The following is a 25,763-nucleotide window of genomic DNA, read 5'->3' as shown; positions in this document are numbered from 1 at the left end:
TAGACTCTAGACTTACGGTGTATCGATGAGCTTAGATGTAGATCGACGTCTATTGTAGATATTCGATACAGCATACCAAAGTCTAAATAAGATCAGGATCCCTAGATTAGAATGAGAGATGAGTCGAGTCTTCGATATCGAGACTAGAACTTAATTTACAGATCCGTATTGATTTATGTTTCGTAGATTACGATTCATGTTTTATTTACAGACTGGTATTGATACATATTGTTTGATTATGCTACATGTGATAAGATATAATTCATGCTTTTATCTTAATTCAATTAACTGCATGTATACATTATTTATACTGGGATTTATTCTCACCGGAGTTATCCGGCTGTTGTCTTGTTTTGTATGTGTGCATGACAACAGGTGGGACAGGTTCAGGGTTGAGGAGATGAAGAGAGATCGTGATTAGAGTGGAGGCTCCGAACTTGGATTAGAAATAGGGTAGACACCTGATATTAGCTGTTAACCCTTAGTTGAATAAATGTATGTGGTACAAGACTTGTACTTTTATACTGAGATGTATATACGTTTTATTTCACTACGTTCCGCATTTTAAAAAAAAATTTAGACCATGTTTTATAATTGATTAATTAGTCCCTATGATGATTAAGAACATGATTAACGTCCGGGTCCCCACAGCTATGTTCACCTAGTTTATGATGATTCAACTTCAGATCTTGAAGCTCAAATCTCGACATATAAATATTAGTAGAAACTGAAAAGTAAATTCCCTCTTATTACAAAATCGAAAAATAATTTGGATTAATTCCTAGTTGCAGAAAACAGTCAAAGATTCAGTTCAGGAATAATAGAAAAGAAAACCCATTTACCATGTCGCTATCCACAATCAAAAAACTAATTTCAAGGTCCATTTCATAGACAAAAAAACAAAGAAGAATCCAAATCAAGTGCTACTATATATATTGTCCATCCAATCGTAAAACGAACACTTTTGTCTATATATATATATATATATATATATAGCACGATGGTTTCCATATAACATATATTCAAAATTTATGTGAATATCCATCGAATCGTAAAACGAACACTTTTGTCTATTAAGTACGATGGTTTCAATATAACACATTTTTCTATAAATTTTATAGAATATTTATGAGATTGTAATTTACAAATAAATGTCAATTTATGAGAAAAACACCATCCATTATCCGTTTATCCTCATATTAAAATGATGCAACTTTTTAAAAGACCTACCGACTGTGTTTTTTTTTATATAAAAAAAAATTAGTCATATCTTATATATTTTAATACATACAAAAATTTATTTTTAGATACAAAATATACGGCGACTATAAAAAATTATAGAGTTATAAAATTTGTTTTTTCATAATTTCTTTACGATAAATCAATTTTTATAAATAATAAAACATATCCTTAAAATCAATTTATATGATGATTTTTAAATACTAAAACTTCTGTTTTTTTTAAAACTTTTTTCAAATTTATACTTAAAATTGTGTCAATAGTTCTAAATTCACGTCATCTAGTTAATTATAAAATATATATATTTATTTATGTATTTATTTTTGAGATTACAAAAATAAATAAAATAATAAAAAACTTACATCCTCAAATATTTTCTTTAAATCCTCTATCCCATCACCATTTCTCTCAGCACATGATCAGAGCCATGGCTTCTTCATCCTCCCTCCCTCCCAAGCCTTCCTCTCCCGCCCGCCATTTTATATAAGCACTAACACATGCATCCACACACACATATATGTATATATGTGAAAGTTAGATTTCGATATATCTTACCTGCAGCCTAGCAAGCTGCCGTTGATGGTGCCAAGCTCTTTACTGTCCTAACTCGCTTCTCACTTTGAAATAACATTCAAGCTGCTAGAAGGGGGAAACAAGATTTATCAATATTTGATATATATATATATATGTGTGTGTGTGTGTGTGTGTGTGTGTGTGTGTAAAGATTGCTCACCCACTTGTAGTTCGTTCTTCGTTCTTGCTTTGTGAGTAATGAATGTTGATTAGGTACATATAATGCGAAGAGATAACAGAAATCTGTTACGCTGAGCCCGAGTGAGTTATCAATCATGCAGGCCAGCAGTCTCCACTTCTATTGCTGTTAGTTACGCTGAGCCTGAGTGAGATATCAATCATGCAGGCCAGCAGTCCCCACTTCTTCCTGTTGAACCAATCATTTTTGCACATTTGTCAACTGATTTTTTTATATAATAATAAAAAACAAATTATCAAAAAATAATTTAAAAAACATAAATATTTATAATGGAATAGTGATAATTCATTCCGCCACTCCACCACGTGACCATATATATAATTTCACAGATAATAAATTTCTAAAATTATATCCAAACACTACCAAGAATTCACGCAAGAGTATATGAAATAATACTTCACATTTTACTTGATAACTTTTTTTTATATCACTACTTAATATATTTATTTTAATTTTTTTTAAAAAAACTAAATTTTCAACTATTTTTTTATGGAATATAATTTAATATTATTAAATAATTTTTTTAAAAAAAAAAACTCAATTATTTGCAATAAAATTTTTAAAAATGTAATCAGTAGCAATGTAACATTAAATTTGAGACGAGGAAATATATTTAATTATATTGGCTACCTTATCCCTCGTGTCTAGATAAACTTTCTCTCAGTAATTTCATTATTTACAACCCATTGATTTAAGATCGAACACGTGATATTGACTCCGATGCATTTGTAAAATCGAGTGTTTGTTGCGTTATAAAAAATGATCGTTGATGATAAATTTGCAATTTAAATTTTTAAAACCGAAAAACAACCAAAATAGCATATGTATCAATCGTTCTCCTGGCAGAGTTAATTATTAAACCCCAACATGTATAGATTTCTCTATTTATATTGTTATTAAATATTATAAATTTAAGCTGTTCAAATATATAGATATGTACTTAACGAGTTAAATAAATTTAATTTGGTTAAGATGTAATTGATTAAATCATAGTTATAAAAAAATTAATTTTATTTATTCTTTCATAAATAAACGCGGTTTATTTATTGAAAATGCAAATGCAATAGAGTTGAAGATTGTTTTTTATAACATCATTTCCCATTAATATATATCCATTGATAATCTTATACAATCTCATGTTTACTTGGTCATATTATTTATTTATCGACTAATTATTTATCTTATATCAATCAAAAGAATGATTTTAAATTACGATATTACTCTTAAAAATTATGTTATTAATATTTTATAAATTGTTAAGAGGACAAAATGATCATTTATCACCTTATCTCAAATTTAAACTAAAAAACTATTATTTATCAATCAAACCAAATACTTTATTAACTATCAATTTTTATATCTTTTCTTATTATATTAGATTATTTATCTTCATATTATTATTTAATTTTTAACTTCAAGTGGTGTCAAAATACCTATAAAAAAACTAAGGGATAAAAATGAGAAAATGCTAGTGCATGTGTGTTAATTGTATTGGAATGGTATCTGTATTGAGAAATAATAATTGTCTATGTAATAAGAGTATTTGAAATGCATTTGAAATGTAGCGATTGAGCGATTATATTGTTTCAAAGATTTAATTTGTGCTACTATCATTAACTATATATAGTTTCTGTACATCGGAAAATATTTGATGTCACAGTTCGTGTCAAAGTCAAGTGTTCGATTCTCATAAGTTGCAAGTTTATATAATTATTGGCTTACAAATTCATATGATTATCTTTAAAAAAAATTATTCCCCTTTGCAAATTTAGAGATTAGATTAAAACAAAAATTATAAATATTTTCATAAAACTTTATGGTGCTTTATAATTTATTTTTTTGGAAGTAAATTAAATCCTTATATAATTTTCAACGAGGAGTGAAATTGTAGTTTAAATTTAGAAAATATTGAGATAGTTCTGTGTATTAATGAATTTAGAATAACCAGGTTTCTCTTCAATATGAATACTAGAATTCGAAATTTCTAAAATTCTATCCAAACACTAGCAAAAATTCACACAAGAGTATATGAAATAATACTCTAACATTTTACTTATAACTTTTTTTTATTATATCACTACTTAATATATTTACTTTTATTTTTTTTAGAAAACTAAATTTTCAACTCTTTTTGCCATATAATTTAATATTATTAAATAATTTTTAAAATAATAACTCAATTATTTGAAATAAAATTTTAAAAAATGATTAATCGGAGCAATGTAACAATATTAAATTTGAGAAGGGGAAATATATTTAATTATGTTGGCTATCTTATTTCTCGTGTCTCAATAATCTCTCTCAATAATTTCATTATTTACAATTCATTGAATTAGAGCCGAATACACGATCTTGACTCGATACATTTGTAAAATCAAGCTCTTGTCACATTATCAAAAATTATAGTTGATGATGATAAATATATCGTTCAAATCTTATAAACGGAAAAACAACCAAAGTGAAATATGTGTCAATGGCTCAATAGCAGAGTTAATTATTAAACTTTTCTCTATTTATATTGTTGTTAAATATTATAAATTTCGGCTGTTCAAATGTACACATATGTGCTTAACGAGTTAATTAACTTAGTTTGGTTAAAATGTAATTGACTAAATCATACTTATCAAAATTAATTTTTATTTATCATTTCATAAATAAACGCCGTTTATTTATTGAAAATTCAAATGCAATGGAGTTGAAGATTATTTTTTTTTAACATCATTTGGCATATGCCCCCATTCATACATAAAAGACACCGTATGAAGTTACACGTTATTAATCCATTAATATTTTATATTAGACAACCTCATATTTACTTGGTCATATTATTTATTCATTTATTAATTATTTATCTTATAACAATCGATTATGGAATTTAAATTACAAATTATCCTTAATAAATAATATTATTAATATTTTATTAATTATTAAGATGTCATTTTGTCTCACATTTAATCAATCAAACCAAACAAACTATTATTTATCGATCAAATGAAATACTATATATATTAACTATCAATTTTTATTTTTTTTATTATTATATTAGACTATTTATCTTCACGTTATTGTTTAAATCTTTAACTTCAAATGGTGCCAGAATACCGATTAAAAAAAAAAAAAAAACTAAGGGATATATCATAAAAGAGAAAATGCTAGAGTGTGTTAATTGTATTGGAATAATTATATCGAGAAATAATAATTTTCTTTGTAATAAGAGTATTTGAAATGTAGCGTTTGGACAATTATATTGTTTCAAAGATTTAATTTGTGTTATTATCATTAACTATAATTTCGGTATATCGGAAACTATTTGATCCCACAGTTTGTGTCAGTCAAAATCACATGTTCGATTTTCATAAATTGCAAATTAATGTAATTATTGGCAAGTGGAGTATTGAGAAACAATAATAATCTTACTGTGAGCAATTAAAACATAATGTTTTATTTGTTATACAGATTCTTCCATTTGTATGGATGAATTTAAGATATTTGAATCCATTATTTTATATAATTTATGTTAAGCTTGTTTTTAAAATTCATGAACTTAAAATTCTCTAGAAATTGAAATAATTTAGAATTTATTTTTAAATCCTCTCACCAAATCCAAATAAATCGAGCCAAAACTCAATATTAGATATATTTATTTAATATTTTCAACTTAATTTTCTGATTTACCTTTTTTTTAATTAAAAAAAAATTAACTAAATGGATTGCTATTCACCACTTCTCTCCTCACCAACTCTTGTAACATATCATTCCAAGAATCAATCGGACCAGGCAAACACCAATGAACACAATCATTCGGAATGGTCTGATTTACCCCTGGCCAATGCCCATATTTACTCGGATGCCCATCCGCCCGCAACACCATCGGCTTCGTCGCATCAAACAACCTGAATCTCACTCCAGTTCTCCTCCCTACAGTCTGGGCAACTCCCAGCTCCTCCATCTGTACCCTATACATATCCAACTCATACCCCTCCAATTCCTTGCCATTCCTCCCAAACGGCGCCGTCCGCGCACAGTCCCCGCCCTTATCCCACGGTCCGCCCTCGAAATGCGAGGGAGCAAACGTCCTCAGAAACACCACGCCTTTGAATTCCCGGGCTCTGTTGATCGCCCGGAATGCCGTGCGGAAGGCCCATCTGTAGCTGAAGGTCGACGCCATCTGGGTGATATTGGGATCGGAGCAGTAGAGGCAGCCGGCCAGGCTGCGGTTGAGGTAGAAGTACGTGGGGCGGAAGAACCAGTGGCCGGCGGAGATGATCAAGAAGTCGAAAGTGGCAATTTTTGCGGTCCACGTCTCGTCGAATTCGTCGAGGTAGAGATGGTAAGGGCGAGTGATATCGTTGGGATCGGATCTTCGTGTTCGGACCAAATAAGGCGAGGAGATGATGGAGATGTTGAATTTGTATTGTGTGTATTGGTAGAGAATGTTTTCGTCCGTTGGCTTGGAGACATCCAGCGGGCGGACAACCTACGATAATTCAAACTTAATATATATATTTCATTCAAAAAAAAATTAATATATATATATATATATATTTTCTATTTTATTAAAGTTGAGGGCACGATAGTATATACCTAAAGAGGACATCAACTTTTTCTTCCAAATTTACCCTTATATGATACTAATATTACAATTTTATTTTTTATTTTTGTTTTTTGTTTTTTAATTTCAACACACATTTTTATTTTTATTTTTTTATTTCAACAATTCAAATAACAATTTAGTTCCTACATAATTTATCAAATTTCACTTTGATCCATCGATAATGATAAAAAAGACTATACACACACGCATCGCGTGTGCAGAGTAACTAGTATATATATATTATATAAATTGTATTTCCATTAATTTGTTGTGAAAATATTTGTGTACTCGGATTATTTATATAACTTTCTCAACTTTACTATTGTTTTATGTGTTCATATTTATTGAGTATTTGTGTACAAGATTCCGCAACTAGTCCAGTTCAATGAGATTAAGATAAATAATCATAAACAAAAAAATGATATTAATCTTAAATGGAATCATAAAATAAATTTAAAATTTTAACTCTTACAGCTTAACGTGACAAGTTAATTTATATAATATAATTAAATATTAATAAGTCTTTTGTGAGATCCGAGACACATCAATCTGGTCCATAAATGTAATGAAAATAAATAATTTTGCCATAAAAAGTAATATTTTTCATAGGTTGAGTCGTGTCAGAGATCGATCTCACAAAATTGACTCGCGAATAATCTCAAAATTTTTTTGTGATTAAATATCTTATCTTTTATTGGAACTACTTAATAATTGATTTTAGAATAGTGATAAGGCTGGTCAAGCTCACACATAGACTTAGAATTATAATTCTAAATTACTTTGATAGGTGAGTCAAATACGCTTGTTCTTTAGATTTAAAGAAGAAGAAAATAAAAAGGTGGTTAAAACATAGTTTCGTTCTAGCAGGATGTAATTAATTATAATATGATGAGAATTATAATAAGATTTGATAAAGATGTCTCGCCTAATAACATAAAAATATGTATATATACCAGGGCCAAAGTCTATGTTTCTAAATACAAAAACTTTTGGTGACACGGTCTCACGAGTAAATTTTGTGACACAGATCTCCTATTTGGGTCATCCATAAAAAATATTATTTTTATGTCAAAACTATTACTTATTATCGTAAATATGAGCATAACTGACTCGTCTCACGGATAAAGTCTCACAAGAGATCTACAAGTTTCTAAAATATAAAAATATTTTAATCTATGTTATATACAAAAATTAAGTCTCAATTTGTGATTAATTAGTTTGTATATGAAAATACCCTACCTAGAAACTAATTAATCGTTTGTTAGTTGTGCAATCTTAGTATCCATTAATTTGACCGTATAGGTAAAAAAAAACACGACATATAACCATATAATTAGTCGTATTCGTTTTTAAAACATCTAAGAAAAAACTGGTATGAGACGGTCTCACAGGTCGTATTGTGTAAGACGAATCTCTTATTGGATCATCCATGAAAAAATATTAATTTTTATGCTAAGAGTATTATTTTTTATTTTGAATATATGTAGAGTTGACCCGTCTCACAGATAAATACGAGACCTAATCAAATATCTATTATTTATAAATTTAAACATATATAAAAATACATTTGTTTACCAAGTAAATATTTGATTGGACGATTACAAAAAGGGTCGGCTCTAACTTTTTATGTTACAACCATATTAGCTAAGCAATTAAAAAATAAATCGTCAGTTGTATTTTGTCACATTCGTAATATTCTTCCTAGAAGTAATAAAACTTAATTATATCACAGTAGAGTGATTAAAAACGATTTTTAATGTGTTGCAAATTCATCGTACATATTTATGTAAATATCGATGAAATATATTCAGTTATTAGATATATAATTTTTCAAATTTTTTATCATATGTAATAGATAAACGTCGAAAAAAATTGATCAAGAAATTACCCAAAAATCAAGTCTTGATCGCAATTAATTACTAGTTAATTATGACAGTGAATAAGATGGAGATGTGTACTTACTCGCGACAGAAGGCAAATCAGAGACTGCATGTGATTTCTCGCGACTGAATCTCCAACGAAGCCTAAGGATTTCCCCTTCACCAGTTCCAAAAACTTGTGCGGGTCGAATATGGGGAGCTCGCAGTCATCGGGCCTCCATCTCCATTTCATGAACCCCGTGTCGGGCCGCCCGAATTTCATGCAGTTCTGATGCTCCTGTATCGTTTGACATGTCGTGTTCGTGTAATACGGGCCGCCGGGATTCGGCACCCACTCCCCGGAAAACAAGTCGCAGGTTGTACCAGGATCGCCGCTGTTCGGGACTTTTCTACTCATTTTTCCTGGGGTTTTGGCTGTGGAGTCAGCCTTGGCGGTGGTTGGTAGTGGTGGTGGTTTACTGGCCGAGGATACGCCACTGTCGGGCGGTCGTGATTCATCTTCGTCAGCTATAATTATGGTGTTCTCCGAGGGTTTGTCGTAATATGTGATAATGAAAGGTAGAGCTAATTTCTTGGGGAAGAAAGGGAAATATAGTGTGAAGATTAGAATAAAGAATATGAGTATTGAGAGAAATTTGGGGGATCTTTTTCGGGTTTGTGGTTTTCCTGAGATAATTTCAGAAGCTTGAAACTTCATTGAAGAAGTTTTCTCAGGAGAGAATGAAACAGAAAACCAAGCTGGTGTAGATGACAAAATGTCAAGAGTACTGATGGTTTTCGATTTATATATTCAAAAAGATATTTAATATTTTATGGCTTTGTATCATTTTAAATAAAGAGTGGGTCTCATCGTCTCACAGATCTTAATCTGTAAGACGGGTCAACCCTACCCATATTCACATAAAAAGTAATACTCTTAGCAAAAAAAGTAATATTTTTTCATGGATAACCCCAATAAGATATGTCTTAAAAATAAACAAGTTGTGATTTAAATAACATGTATCTTTAATCAATTTAAATACAAGTTATTCACCTATAGTAAATTTTGATTAATTAGAAGATTTTAATCTTATCTAGGCCAACTTACAAAGCAATTTTAAAATTTTCACTATTTAAGAGTAAGTTTCTTTTAAGATATTTTTACGGATTTATATCTATGAAGCGAGTTTATCTGAGTCATATTTACAATGAAAAATAATATTTTAGAAATAAAAAAGTAATATTTTTACATGGAATGATTAATGTTAGAGATGTGTCTCACAAAATTAACATGTGAGACGATCTTATATGAGTTTTTGTTAATTTGAATATGTCTCTTGTAAGACGGTCTCATACATATATATAACAATGAGATAAATCGATCCTATTGTAGCTATACTTCTACGAATTTAATGATGATTGTACATAGACTAATTTATAGTTTGGACTTTTTCTTGATACACAAATTTAATTAATTATTATAAGCAAGTAATTTGTCACATCATCTCAAAATATATTATTGTGCACACTTACTTAATTTCCTTATCTATATATATATATATATATATATATATATATATATATATATATATATATCAAAGTTCCAGAGTTGTCGATTCAATAATCGTCTTAATCTGAAGCAATTATTAAAAGGGAAAATTATTCTATGGTGTTATCAAATTTTGGTTTATGTAAAAATTTTAATTTTCTGTTATTTTTGTTCAGTCGTTGATTTAATATCTGACATGTTAAAAAAATTTATGTTACGTCAACATTTTCAGTATCATATTGGTATTTCTTAGTATTGCATCAACAAATAGGAAAAAAAACGAAGATCGAAAATCTGTATAAAAACCAAACTTTAAAAATTTAGTAAAACCAAAATCTAAAATTAAACATGTTAGAAGAGAAAAAATAAACAATTTTCCATTCTCAAAATTAGCAAATGCCTACACTTTTGTCTCTCTAAAATTGACAGCCCAACTGATTAATATGGTTTCCTTGTAAGAAAGAATATCTTACATATTATTTTTGTTAAAAAACAACTTTGGTCAAAAATGGTTTCTTGGTGCTATAAGCAATTTATGCTTCAATTAGTAGAAAGGCAGAACAATTTTCTACACATGAAATTAGTGGAAAATCAGATTTAATTTCTTTGACTTTTTTAAGCAATATGATTATGACCTGATCAAGTTGATTGGTGCAAGTATATAGTATTTAATTTAAAGCGATTAATTAAACACATTTATTTCGTATTTGGGTGAAAATATTTTGAGTAGATCTCTTGTGAGACGGTATCACGAATCTTTATATGATAGACGGGTCAACCTTACCGATATTCACAATAAAAAATAATACTCTTAGCATAAAAAGTAATATTTTTTAATGAATGACCCAAATAAGATATCCGTTTCACAAAATACGATCCATGAGACCGTCTCACACAAGTTTTTACCAAATATTTTATGTTAAATGAATAAATACTATTAATGTATCTTCACCAACAATCTACTAACAAACATCTAAATTTCTAGCAAAATCTCAAAGAATTATCGAGAGACGCATCTACATCTATAAGTATTTCATGGTTGATGGTCGTTTACGAGATGATCTGTAAGGCTCGAGATTTATTAGTCTTCATTGATCTGATATTCGGAAGATATGAGTATGCATGACATGTAATGAGAGGCACTGAATGAGATTATGAAGGGTTGCATAAATTCTAGACCGCACCCGCGCTACGAACAAGACCGCACCCGCGGTTGATGGACAGAGAATTGGAGATTAATTACAGAAGTGACACCGCACCCGCGGTGAAGAAGTACCGCACCCGCGGTGCATGGCCAGTAGGGTATGAAAGTTGCTACTGGAGATTGAGCGCACCCGCGGTGCTAGACAGACCGCACCCGCGGTGTTGTACCAGTAGGGTCAGCGCACCCGCGTTAAAAGACAGAGCGCACCCGCGGTCCAAGCTTCGGGGAAAGTTGATGTATATCAATACATGGAGCGCACCCGCGGTGCGACGTGCAGTATGAAGGTTTAGCCATTTGTTTGACATGCAATTGAGATATATATATATATATATATATTGATTCTCACGATTTCAGCAGAAGAAATCGTGGGTTTTCCTTCAACAAATTTCTTAAAGCTTTTCATATCTTCAAATAGTGATTTTGAGATATCCGTGTATCAGAAGTCGAATCCGAACGCAGTAATCGTACTCGTCTCGCTACGAGCTGTACAAGGACGTAAGTTTTATTAAGTTTGGAGATGATTTGGAAACATGATATTGTTCGATTTGAATATGAACCAGATGTGGTATTTCTGATATAGTAGGCATCGCATAATTGAAGTCAGATCGCAGAACAGACTGTGCATGCAATTGTTATGATTTTCGAAAGATATTGATTGAGATTTGATATCAGAGTAGGGTTGTTACTGATTTTAAGTGTACCGATATTGAGATTATGAATTGTATTGATACTGATTATGAATTCTGGTAGTATCTCTGTGATGTTGAGATAGACGGGGTTATCGTGACTGTATTGTTATGCCGTCGAAACATCAGTAGATTGATATTGATCAGATTCAGTAATGATTTCGATTGTATCGTGATATCATTGATATGAATTAGATTGTACCTTGTTCAGATATGGATCAGATTATATACCGATTTGAGTATTGATCAGAACAGGTCTTGAATTGAGTTATATACTGATATGGTATTTATATGATTGTCATTATCAGATTTGGATATGGACAGATTGGAATACAAGACTTCGTCTTCATCAGACCGAGAAGAGAAAGGTATAAATGGATGTCAATTGGGAGATCGACTTGAGTTAGATTTAACTCGAGTTTCCCTAAACCACATACTTGTATGGTATTGTTTTTATACCTTTGTGTCTTAATGAGTATGTTTTTTCTATTGAATTAGAAGTAGAAAGCAGAGAGCTATTAAGTAAGAGTCACTGACAGAGGGGTTAGATTTTGACAGACTTGTCACTGACCCATTGCACAATGTCAGAATAGGCTTAGTCTTGGTAGATACGCCAAGGCACTGGACGTTTGGTGTATCGATGTGCTTAAGATACAGATATTGTTCTTATTGTAGATTATTCGATACAGCTAGACCAAAGTCCAGAAATAAGAACGTACCGCCACTGCGACTGGTGGTAGTAGGTGGGAGACTTGTTGCGTTCTTATTCACGGGGATCCCTAGACTAGATTAGAATGAGACATGAGTCGAGTCTTAGATATCGAGACTAGAACCTGATTTACAGATTCGTATTGATTTATGTTTCGTAGATTATGATTCATGTTTTATTTACAGACTGGTATTGATACATGTTGTTTGATTATGCTACATGTGATAAGATATAATTCATGCTTTTATGTTAATTTAGTTAACTGCATGTATACATTATTTATACTGGGATTTATTCTCACCGGAGTATCCGGCTGTTGTCTTGTTTGTATGTGTGCATGACAACAGGTGGGACAAAATCGGGGTCAAGAAGATGATGAGAGATCGAGATTAGAGTGGTGATTCCGGACTTGGATGTAGACTTGGTTTAATACTCGAAATTTAGTAGTTAAACCTTAGACTAGTTTGAACTAGAAGCATGTTGTACAAGATTTGTATTATTATACTGGTTTGTATAATAGATTGATTCCATTACCTTCCGCATTTTAAAAGAAAAATTTTTAGACCATGTTTATCTTAATTGATAATTAAATCTCAAAGATGATTAAGATGATGATTAGCGTCCGGGTCCCCACAACAGGTGGTATCAGAGCGATAGATCCTTTAGATTGAAATAGAAGAGAATGAGCGGGGTAGATTGAGTTTTCTTTCCTTGCATGTGATTGCTAGCATGAGATTTATTTTAATGTTGATTTACATTGTGTATGCTAGCATGAGATTATGTTTTACGGCTTTGAAATACATGGTTACCTGATTATCTGATTTGAGTTGGTACTATGTATTATTGAGTATGAATCAGATTTGATTCTTGATCAGCAGTAAGATGATCAGAGAAAGAGTGGAACAGATTTGTAGTATTTGAGTACTAATGTTTTGATAAGCAGATATACCTCCACGGAGAATCCCAGAAAGGGGTAGTACTTCGACTGAACAGATAGATGTATCAGAAACTCAAATTGAAATACAGTTGGAAGAGTTTCAGTTATTTCAGCCGCCGATTCTGAGTGGTATCGAGACGTCTGAAGAGTGTGAGAACTGGTTTGATGATATAGACATACTGTTTGATTTACTTGATTATTCAGATGAGCAGAGAATTAAACTGATATTCACCAGTTATGAGAGACTGCCAGAAGTTGGTGGATTACAAGTAAAAGAATGCTAGAACAGAAAGGTACAGTGATTTCGTGGGAAATATTCAGAACTGAATTTTATCGAAGATTTTTCTCAATTTCGTACCGGGAGGACAAGAAAGCAGAGTTTGAGAATTTGAGACAAGGTCAACTGAATATTGAAGAATATGTTGCTAAATTCTCTACTCTACTGCAGTTTTGCTCCTAATATAACTGGGAATGATGAAGCTGTAGCGGATCAGTTAATCAGAGGATTGAACTCGGAGATAGTTGCATTGATGAATATGCAGCGACCTTATCATTTTGCTGATGCCTTGAGTAGAGCGAAGAGAGCGGAGGCGAGTCTGATTAGACAACTAAAAAGAGTGTGTGCGATGCAACCCCAGACACAGCAATCCCCTCTCCGATTTGATCGCGGCAGCACGAGTGGAAAGCAAGATTTGCTGAAAGCTCGAAAGAAACCATTCAAGAAGTTAGGAAGCGGACTGAGTGGTTCGTCTAGCTCCAGTGGTTCCAGCCCAAGTTATACTGGAGTGTATTGCAGAATTTGCGGAGGGAGACATTCCACAGAGCAATTCCAGGGAGTGAATGGTAGTTGCCATATTTGTAGACAGCCGGAACACTTTGCTAGAGTTTGTCCTCAGAGAAGTTCCCGAAGATTTTAGGGAGCAGAAGACCGAGGAACAGACACCGGACACACCTGATGATAGAGTGGCAGGTACTGTTCTTTTATGATTATATTGCATAGGTATTGATATATACTAATGCATTCCCTACGATTATCTTTGACTGAGTTGCATTGAGATATGCTGTATCTGTTGAGTATGATTGTACTGTAGTATTGATTCCCTTACTTTTTGGGAAAGAAAGATTGATATCAGAGATTTCTGTGAAATATTGTATACTACAGTAAAATGAGAATGAGATCGAGTTAAATTATGATGTACTTGTGTTTTCTGATTTGATTGCATTATTGACATTAATATGCTGAACAAGTACAGAACTATTATAGATTCCTTTTAGGAGAATATAAGATTCAGACCAGATATGGCTGATGAGTAGAGATTTCACGGTAAGGATTCTAGATTCAGAATTCCTTTGATATCTGTGTGTTGTCTATGACTCGATCGATACAGAAAGGAACAGATGGTATCATTATGTATTCAGTAGATGTACTGAAATCGAGTCTAGCATTGGCAGATTTGCCAATGATGTACGAGTTGGCTGATGTTTGCCCAGATAAGATTTCAGATTTGCTTTACATCAGAAAGATAAATTTCAGAATTGAGATCAGGTACTGTTTGTGCTTTAGAATTCAGTACAGAATGATATTAAATGTACAAAATGACACTGAATGAATTGAAAGAATTGAAAGATCAGTAGAAGAGTACCGACCAGGAGTTATATCTGATTTAGTGTTTCTCTTTGGCATGTTTCAGTATGTTCCGAGATATTCTGTTGAGTTTATGCTTGTTGTAGCTATGATAGTTTGATATACTTACAGCATCTGATTGACTGAATCGAATATCTGAAGATTGTATTGAATACTCTGAAAACTGTAATTATTGTATACAGAAATTATTCAGATATGAATTCTGCTTGAAACAGATTGTATTCAGAATATACGATATCTGAAGTTAGTATACCGATTGATTTTGACACAGTTGAGACCAGAATCAGTGACTGAGAATGATACCGATATCAGACATATCAGAAATATCAGAAATATCAGAAATTTCAGAAATGTCAGAATTGTCAGAAATTTATTTTTGGTCTGAGTTGGCAGATTATCTTATACGATTGTTATTTTGTGTCTGCCTGAGTATTGTTATATTTTTATAGCAGTATTTAATACAGATCATTGTGAACCGTTAAGACTATATACAGATTATTTAAACCGAATCAGAGCTGAAGTCGAGAATTACAGCAGTTCAGAAATATAATCAGAATGTTCAGAGCTTAATTTCAATAATCAGAACAGAACATCGATCAGAGTGACAGATATGTGATTTTTACTGTATGAAAATGATTATCTTGTGATGTCAAATGTTTCAGAATTGTACAACAGAATTTGATATCGATAATCAGAACCAAATACCAGGTAGGTATTTTTCTTTAATTTATATTATTAACTGATTGTTTATACCAAATAGTTCGAATTGGAAATGACAGATAGGGTCAGAAGCGCACAGAAATGGATTCACTAGTCGTTCAGGTAACAGAAAGTAGATGATAATTCGAACAGATAGTTTTGATATAGACATATTAAATCAGTTATGGCAGAATTTATGCTAAAATGTTGACGGAATTGTACTGAAATGTCTGAACCGCCAGAAAGATAGAGATCAGAAGATTTATTACAGAATTTGTATATTCTTGACTAGACATGGGGAGTATATTTCGATGAATTTCGTAATAATACCACTGCAATACTTTCCAGATTGTGATGTAATATGATTGTGATTGACAGATTGTTCAATCTATATCTATTAGTTTGTACTAGATAACGTACAAACATGACCAAATGACACAGATCAATGTCAGAAAAGTGGTCAGAATAAGTAGAATGCCGAAGTAGAGTATATCAGATTGTGATTTTGCTTGATTTTGTGCTTGTGGCAGAATATACCACGAACTCTTTTCTATATTATCCAGATATTAGAAGATAATTATGGAGTTGTAGTGCTGGATGCTAGCACTAGTCAATATGACATATTGTCATCCTATGAATTATAGTATGATAATAGCCATCAGAAGAGTAATGAGATAGTTGCAGATAAGATATTGTACAGTGAGTACTACAGATTTTTCTTCATATGGAGATGATATCTTTGAGGTATATGAAATTTAATCTAAATTGATCAGAGATATGACAAAGAAAATGTAGATAATTCAGAAGAGAATGAAGATAGCTCAAAATAGACAGGCTCAATATGCCAACGTCGAGTGATGACGATTGGTATATGAGACCGAAGATTGAATATATCCTTGACCGGGATAAACAGATTCGATAGTAGCTGATGAGGTTGATTTATTATGAGCTGTGGATTGATATATGCGGAGATTGTATAGCCAGTATTACGAGATCGATTCTAGCAGAGTTACTTCAAGTGGTATTGTGATATGGTACTTCTTGAATTAATATTTCCGATTTGGAATCAGAATCAGTAAAAATAAGCAGCTCAGAACGAAGACTATTCCGCTAGTGAAAGTCCAGTGGAGTCGTCATGACACTGAAGAAGCGACTTGGGAGACAGAAGCAGATATGAAACAGAAATATCCCGAGTTGTTTACATGATGTGAGTATTTATTCAGCTTTTGATTATATTATTTTTCATTTATTATATGATTGATTTCTTGCGATTTCGAGGACGAAATCATTTCTTAGAGGGGGAGAAATGTAAGGCTCGAGATTTATTAGTCTTTATTGATCTGATATTCGGAAGATATGAGTATGCATGACATGTAATGAGAGGCACTGAATGAGATTATGAAGGGTTGCATAAAGTCTAGACCGCACCCACGCTACGAACAAGACCGCACCCGCGGTTGATGGACAGAGAGTTGGAGATTAATTACAGAAGTGACACCGCACCCGCGGTGAAGAAGTACCGCACCCGCGGTGCATGGCCAGTAGGGTATGAAAGTTGCTACTGGAGATTGAGCGCACCCGCGGTGCTAGACAGACCGCACCCGCGGTGTTGTACCAGTAGGGTCAGCGCACCCGCGTTAAAAGACAGAGCGCACCCGCGGTCCAAGCTTCGGGGAAAGTTGATGTATATCAATACATGAAGCGCACCCGCGATGTGACGTGCAGTATGAAGGTTTAGCCATTTGTTTGACATGCAATTGAGATATATATATATATATATATATATATATATATATATATATATATATATATATATATGTATGTATTGATTCTCACGATTTCAGCAGAAGAAATCGTGGGTTTTCCTTCAACAAATTTCTTAAAGCTTTTCATATCTTCAAATAGTGATTTTGAGATATCCGTGTATCAGAAGTCGAATCCGAACGCGGTATCGTACTCCTCTCGCTACGAGCTATACAAGGACGTAAGTTTTATTAAGTTTTGAGATGATTTGGAAACATGATATTGTTCGATTTGAATATGAACTAGATGTGGTGTTTCTGATATAGGAGGCATCGCATAATTGAAGTCAGATCGCAGAACAGACTGTGCATGCAATTGTTATGATTTTCGAAAGATATTGATTGAGATTTGATATCAGAGTAGGGTTGTTACTGATTTTAAGTGTACCGATATTGAGATTATGAATTGTATTGATACTGATTATGAATTCTGGTAGTATCTCTGTGATGTTGAGATAGACGGGGTTATCGTTACTGTATTGTTATGCCGTCGAAACATCAGTAGATTGATATTGATCAGATTCAGTAATGATTTCGATTGTATCGTAATATCATTGATATGAATTAGATTGTACCTTGTTCAAATATGGATCAGATTATATACCGATTTGAGTATTGATCAGAACATGTCTTGAATTGAGTTATATACCGATATGGTATTTATATGATTGTCATTATCAGATTTGGATATGGACAGATTGGAATACAAGACTTCGTCTTCATCAGACCGAGAAGAGAAAGGTATAAATGGATGTCAATTGGGAGATCGACTTGAGTTAGATTTAACTCGAGTTTCCCTAAACCACATACTTGTATGGTATTGTTTTTATACCTTTGTGTCTTAATGAGTATGTTTATTCTATTGAATTAGAAGTAGAAAGCAGAGAGCTATTAAGTAAGAGTCACTGACAGAGGGGTTAGATTTTGACAGACTTGTCACTGACCCATTGCACAATGTCAGAATAGGCTTAGTCTTGGTAGATACGCCAAGGCACTGGACGTTTGGTGTATCGATGTGCTTAAGATACAGATATTGTTCTTATTGTAGATTATTCGATACAGCTAGACCAAAGTCCAGAAATAAGAACGTACCGCCACTGCGACTGGTGGTAGTAGGTGGGAGACTTGTTGCGTTCTTATTCACGGGGATCCCTAGACTAGATTAGAATGAGAGCTGAGTCGAGTCTTAGATATCGAGACTAGAACCTGATTTACATATTCGTATTGATTTATGTTTCGTAGATTATGATTCATGTTTTATTTACAGACTGGTATTGATACATGTTGTTTGATTATGCTACATATGATAAGATATAATTCATGCTTTTATGTTAATTTAGTTAACTGCATGTATACATTATTTATACTGGGATTTATTCTCACCGGAGTATCCGGCTGTTGTCTTGTTTGTATGTGTGCATGACAATCGGGGTCAAGAAGATGATGAGAGATCGAGATTAGAGTGGTGATTCCGGACTTGGATGTAGACTTGGTTTAATACTCGAAATTTAGTAGTTAAACCTTAGACTAGTTTGAACTAGAAGCATGTTGTACAAGATTTGTATTATTATACTGGTTTGTATAATAGATTGATTACATTATCTTCCGCATTTTAAAAGAAAAATTTTTAGACCCTATTTATCTTAATTGATAATTAAATCCCAAAGATGATTAAGATGATGATTAGCGTCCGGGTCCCCACATGATCATTATACAAAAGACTGTAATTTTGCGAAAGACTTTGATTTCATATTGGAAATAATTTTGTAAAGGATGAATAAAAGTAATGAGAGTGTCAAAACTGATATACAAATTATAAAAATTAAAAAAAAATCTATCAATTTTAGTTTTCTATATGACTATTTTGAAATTTTCTGAAAAAATAAATAAATATAATGTACTCTCCAATATCTTATACTTCTATTTTCAACAACTGTTGCAAGAAGTCATTCCAAGAATCGATCGGGCCGGGCAAACACCAATGCACACAATCATTAGCAAATGACTGATTTAGCCCTTGAAAACTGCCCATATTTACTCGGGTGCCCATCTGGTCTCAACAACATGGGCTTCGTCGCATCAAACAACCTAAACTTCGTCCCTCCGTTTCTCCTCCCTGCTTTCTGTGCAATTCGAAGCTCCTCCAGCTGTATCAGATACATCTCCAAGCTATAATCCTCCAGAGCAGTCTCGTTCCTCCTAAACGGCGCCGTTCGCACGCAATCGCCGCCCTTATCCCACGGGCCGCCCTCGAAATGCGACGGCGCAAACGTCCTCAGAAACGCGACGCCGACGAAATCAGAGGCTTCGTTTATCGCTCGAAGCGCCGTCCGGAAAGCCCGTCGGTAGCTGAAGCTCGCCTTCAAGTGGCTGACTTCGGTTTCCGGGCAGTAGAGGCAGCCGACGAGTTGGCGGTTGAGGTAGAAGTAGGTGGGACGGAAGAACCAGTGGCCTGCGGAGATGATGACGTAGTCGTAAAACGCGATTTTGGTTGTCCAGTTGAGATTTAATTCGTCGAGGTGGAGATTGAAAGGGCGCTTTTCGTCATCGGGATCGGTCTTGTCTGTGTGGACCAAGTAAGGCGACCAGAACATGGAAATGTTGAAATCGTGTTCGTTGAATTCGTAGCGTTTGTTTTGATCCAACGGGTGTGATAGGTCCACAGGAGTTGATGTCTGAAAATTGGATAAACAAATAAACCAGAACAAAATTAATTATTTTACTGGTCATAATATTCCATGTCATCTTTTACATAGTATAACAACTTAAATTAATTTAAAATAGAATGCAATTTATCCCCACAAAAATCAGATGTAAAACATATTGTAGTAATTTAAAGCCCCATTAAAGTAGCAAGATTGACAAAATTTATAAATGTTTTTTTTCAGATTTATGAACTCGTGGAATAATTTTATTAATCAGGTAGTTTATTTTGATAATTCAACGTTTCCTCGATCATGTCTAAAACAATTATTAGATTATATCTACTTAACACATGAATGTTAATGATTAAATGCTTATCACTAAGTCAAAAGTTGTCAATCATGACGCAACTTTATCTTCCTATACTCGTGACAGCAGAGACATTATCATATATTTGGTTCTATCCCCAGCAGAGATGATATTACCTGTTAAGTTACGCTGTCATTAATTTTACAGTCAAGCTACCTAACTAGATCAAGCTACGCAACGACAACAATTTGATGCATGAGAACTCCAGAGGAGGTCGTTCATCCCAATCTTACTCTTATTCTTGCATGTTTAACCCAACAAACGATTTTCATGTTATAAAATTAATTTATTTTCAATATAAGTTAGAAAATCTAGTGGTACTAATTTACTATAAATCTATAATTTAGCCATCCATCTTATCCCACAATTATAATTTAATAATGATATTACGCCTAGTTATATTATATATAAATATTTTGATTAAAATCATTCATGTATTTTATTATTTAGATTATCACATAAGGATTTTACAAATTTCCATCACTTTGTTCCAAAATCAAAAATAAAAATTGATGGTGTAACAAGTTAGCTTTTTCTTCTACAAGAAATTTTACTATAAACTAGCATAATGTGGCATGTAAAAAACTCATACCTCCATTTTTCAAATTTCCAACAATCTTTATTACAGTGTAAGAAGTAATTATGATAGGTAACCAAAAAAAAAAAAATTAAAAAAAATTTGCAAGAAATTAAATTATTTGGTCGTGGAAAGGAAATATACTTACCCTTGACAATAGGCAAACCAAAGACTGCATGTGATTTCTTGCCACAGAATCACCCACAAAAGCTATGGATTTTCCCCTTACCAGTTCCAGAAATTGAACAGGATCAAAGATGGGAAGTTCACAATCATCGGGCTTCCACCTCCATTGCAAGAAACCTGTGTCGGGCCGCCCGAATTTCAAGCAATTCTGGTGCTCCTGTATCGCGTTGCACGTCTCGTTCGTGTAATACGGGCCCTCTGGATTCGGCACCCATTCCCCGGTGAACAGGTCACATTTATCCTGATCCGCTACTTTCGATCGTAGCGTTTCGATCCGATCATCGTCGTGGCCTCCTCCTGCGGCCGTATTTGCGAATTTCTGTATTGTGTTTTCTTCACGTACATAATCTCTCCGATGGACAACGTCCCTCTTAGCCCGACGGGCCTTGGTCCTTCTTCCCTTAACGTTCCGTCTACCGACTGGTATGGAGACATGGCGTTGCACCACCGTATCATCACCGCCTTCGCTACTCTCACACCTCTCCGCCTCGCCGGAACAAGGCTGATTTATTTCTTCCTTCACAGGAGGAGCCAAATATTCCAAATGAGACGACGGCTGTATCATGTCCTCTGCCGAATCCTGCAACGATTCGTATGCTTTCGATTCTTCCGTTAGTTTCTTGGAGGAATCTCGAAACGAAGGGTAATATAAAGGGATTGTTAGGAGTACCGTTAGGGCTATAAGTGGGGCGATCTTTGGAGTTTTTCTTCTTGTTTGTTGGGGTTTCCCCAATGGAAGTTCAGAGACTTGGAGCTTCATTGTAATCCTCGTGTTCTGTAAAAGGAAAGGGAAAATCAGAAAATTCGTGAAGAAAAAAGACCAAACTCTGCGCAGCTTTCGGTAAGGTGGTAGAGAAACCAGCGATGGCTATGGCAAATGGAATAATTAATAATTGGAGGAGAAATTACACTATTTCCTTCGAAATATAATCACACAATTTTATTTATTGCGTGTAATATTATACATACATAAATATGTATATATATTATGAGATCGATAAATACCAATAAGATTTATGAAATAATTCAATATTTGATTAGGAAAATGAGATGTAAAATCAATATTTAAATATTGAGTATAACTTTTCAAGAAGCTGAAATTGGTCGGCCATTGCCTCATAATTTGAGGTTTTAATTTGATGATTATTTTTTTAGGCATTTTTAATTATTCTTTATACTTTATTCCAAAATATAAATATATTGTGTATGATTTTCAGTTAAAAACAATGTACCTCTGAATGAATTAACGAATGTTAAGATTAAAAAAAATTAAAATTAGAATTTTTAATTAAAATATGATAATATCGAATATATAAAATTAAATTTTATTACGGAAATATATTTATTTGGTATTGTTTTTAAAATAACTAAAATCAAATCCGTTTGATCGGATTATCGATTTTTTGAAATAAATCAGTTGGTCAGTTATTTCAATTAAACAGAAACTTTTTTTTCCATATCTAAATTTGCTAATATAATAAGTATATTTATGTTGTTGTTGATTTTATTATATCTTTTATTTTAATATTTTTAACATTATTATTAATACAACTAATTTACCAAACATCATCGTCTTCTTATTTTTATTAATAAAAATTAGTTCACCTATGTTTTTAATTAATTTAATTTATATCCAAATATAGACAATATCACAATTCTAAAATTATTTAGAATTCATACTATAATTTGAAATAATAAAATGAAATGCAGAGAAATAATGCAATTTACAATTTGAATAATAGATATTATTATTCATTTATTTTTTATGATTCTTTATTAATATTATTATTTTTAAAAATAAAATAGTGGCGGGTTTCCTTAATTTGAAACTACAATTCTTTTTTTTTTTCTCCAATATTTCATGACAACCTACGAATTAGTGGAATTACAATGTCGCCGTCGCGTATGGAGCTAACAGTAGGGGCCAAAAAGTCTATTTTCCGAACTTGGGTCACTAAAATGATATTTAAAACAAAACATAAGGGTCCAATTGAATAACACCACTTTTCTAGCTTGTAGGATCTGTTTGGGCATTTCACACTCTTCATTATAGATTCCGGAAAACATCTCCAATCTGAAAAACCCTAATAACCGGAAATCAAAATTCGAAAAACATTCCATCAGCCATCGCCCTTCTGCATCCGAAGAGCCCACCAGCAGAATCGAAGATCCTTGGAAATTTGTAGCATGAGAAATCAATGGCTGCGACTGCTTCTTCTCCGGTGTCACACTTAATATCCTCCCCACATTTATAGGCAATCTCATGTAAAAGCTGTCCGATGTCGCCAGAAGGCTTTTCAATTGGGCTTTGGAGAGTAATAATGAGAAATTGAGCTCATAGGCGTACAATTTAATGTGGGGGATTTTGGGTTGTAATGGGTTTGTGAAGGAGAATCTTGGGATATGATTGGTCAAATGAAAAAAGAAACGGTATGGTGTGTCGAAGGGCACATTTGTAAGAATTTCTGATAAGTTTAAGACAGATGGATTGAATGAAGACGTTGAGAAGTTGAAGGAGTTGTATGCTTCTGGTTCGGCAAGCATTTATTTCACGGGATATAAATTTGGACTTTTGTTAATTTTAGTCATGCATTGAAGGCCAGGCGCTCAAGAAACAAGAAAAGATTTGAGTGTCGTACAGAAAATATCGGCCCGGAACAATTTTACGAGCTAAACACACGACGATATGATACATGTAAACATAAGAAGGAAAGTAGAGAGTACACCGAGATTAAGTATACAACTACAAAACCGAAAGGTACAAATAAATCCCAGAAAATTTATAGTTGAAAACATTACATTTCCATCAAAAGTAATAACATAACTCTCAATTATTCATCTGCTAAACGATCCGGCTTATGGCCCTTTCATATGTGTAAGCACCAAAGTATAGACTCTGGGCTTGAACCGAGTTCGCCGGCAAGCTTTCCTCCTGCAACTGTCAAAATAAGCAAGACTAGCAGACATACCAGGGGTATGCCCGTGTTTATTGTGAGGTATAAAACACTTCTCCAAGCAGACTGGCGTCAGATCATTTCGTTTGCAAACTTGTCGACTTTGCAAACTTGTCGTCGACTAGAATGCTACCAAGATCAGGGTCTTCTTGATCTGGTCCGAGAAGATTGCTCTATCGATTCAACCTCCGTTCCAAATCCGGGACAATTTCCCCAAACCTAAGTTATTTTGTTGTTTGTTCTATTTAAATAATTTATTCCAATTAAGCATTTTGTAACTATTATACAATAATCTTAAGTGAACTAGGTCCTAATGTGATCCCAGTTTAGCACCTCATAAAAAAGATACATACAAGTCTTCAACTGTAATCTTTCCACGGACTATACTCAAACTCAAAGTTAGCAGAACTCTCAGTGTGACTCAAATAAATTCAGCAAGATGGGCAGCTTCCCCATACCAAATCACAATTGGCACCACCTACAAACAAAGGGGAGCTTTTTTGCTCAAAACAAAAACAAAAATGGTCCATCGCATGATTCCCCTTTTTTTTTAAAAAAAATGCATACGAACAATCAAATTTATCAGAAGTGAAAAATCAATCTTAACCATATGGACAACCCAACGAAAGTCCAAAACCCGAACCAAACCTTGATTTGGTTGGCCGAAGAAATGAAAGAGATCCCAACCCAGCTGTGTAAAAGATGCTAAAATCTGTAAAATTTCACAGATGATTAAGTATTAATCATACTGATTTATAAAGTGACAAAGAGAAATAGAGAAATAGAATCAACGCAAACACCAATCTCTTGGAAGTCTCGCTAGTATCTAAAGCTGGTAGAGTTCAAAGTCCTATCCATATTTGTAAATTTTCAAATATGGACAGGACGATATATTTCAAGAATGTTCAAAGCAAGGAGTTCTGGATCTGGCACAACATGCCAATGCCGCGGATGATATTATCCAGCTTTAATTCGAATATACTTTAGATACTCCCATTTGAGCCACGCCGATAATGTCCTTAAAGACATGTTGGAACAGGACATTTTTTTTTTTAAAATGAGTCGATTTTTATGTGGCATTTTTATTTTTGAGCATTCGAGCTTCCCCCTGCTTGCTAAAGGCCAAATGAGTGTACCGGGTATTTGGATGGATCCTTAATGCTTAAACCATAAAGCGCAATTAGTGAAGGTATTCATAAGTTGCTTCAAGTCCTGTAAATGTATTAATTCACCTGGAAAGTTTAATGTTTTCAATTGGTAGAAATGTTCTGTTTCATTCTAAGACTTGCTTGTACTGGTTGCTTTTTTGTGCATCCATGGCAGGGCCGGTACCCAGAAA

General features: G+C 33.1%; 1 protein-coding gene and 1 pseudogene across 1 annotated transcript; both read right to left on the bottom strand.

Moving 5' to 3' along the window:
- Positions 1-5,621: 5,621 nt before the first annotated feature.
- LOC142531968 (protein trichome birefringence-like 19) lies at positions 5,622-9,272 on the bottom strand. The gene is made up of 2 exons (XM_075638254.1): positions 8,568-9,272; positions 5,622-6,488 (listed from the first exon to the last, which is right to left on the bottom strand). Exons 1-2 carry the CDS (start codon positions 9,180-9,182, stop codon positions 5,709-5,711), a joined length of 1,395 nt encoding a protein of 464 aa, XP_075494369.1. The 5' UTR covers positions 9,183-9,272; the 3' UTR covers positions 5,622-5,708.
- Positions 9,273-19,467: 10,195 nt separating this feature from the next.
- On the bottom strand, positions 19,468-22,400 carry LOC142532073 (protein trichome birefringence-like 19; annotated as a pseudogene).
- Positions 22,401-25,763: the final 3,363 nt, after the last annotated feature.

The sequence above is a fragment of the Primulina tabacum genome, chromosome 17 (assembly GCF_025594145.1).
Source record: "Primulina tabacum isolate GXHZ01 chromosome 17, ASM2559414v2, whole genome shotgun sequence".
Classification (NCBI taxonomy): Eukaryota; Viridiplantae; Streptophyta; class Magnoliopsida; order Lamiales; family Gesneriaceae; genus Primulina; species Primulina tabacum.
This window is presented reverse-complemented; position numbering and strand designations above follow the sequence as displayed.

Coding starts and splice junctions, on each gene's coding strand:
- LOC142531968 (XM_075638254.1), bottom strand. CDS start 9,182: ATGAAGTTTCAAGCTTCTGAAATTATCTCAGGAAAACCACAAACCCGA. Junction 6,489..8,567: donor TGATTTGCCTTCTGTCGCGA/GTAAGTACACAT, acceptor GAATTATCGTAG/GTTGTCCGCCCGCTGGATGT.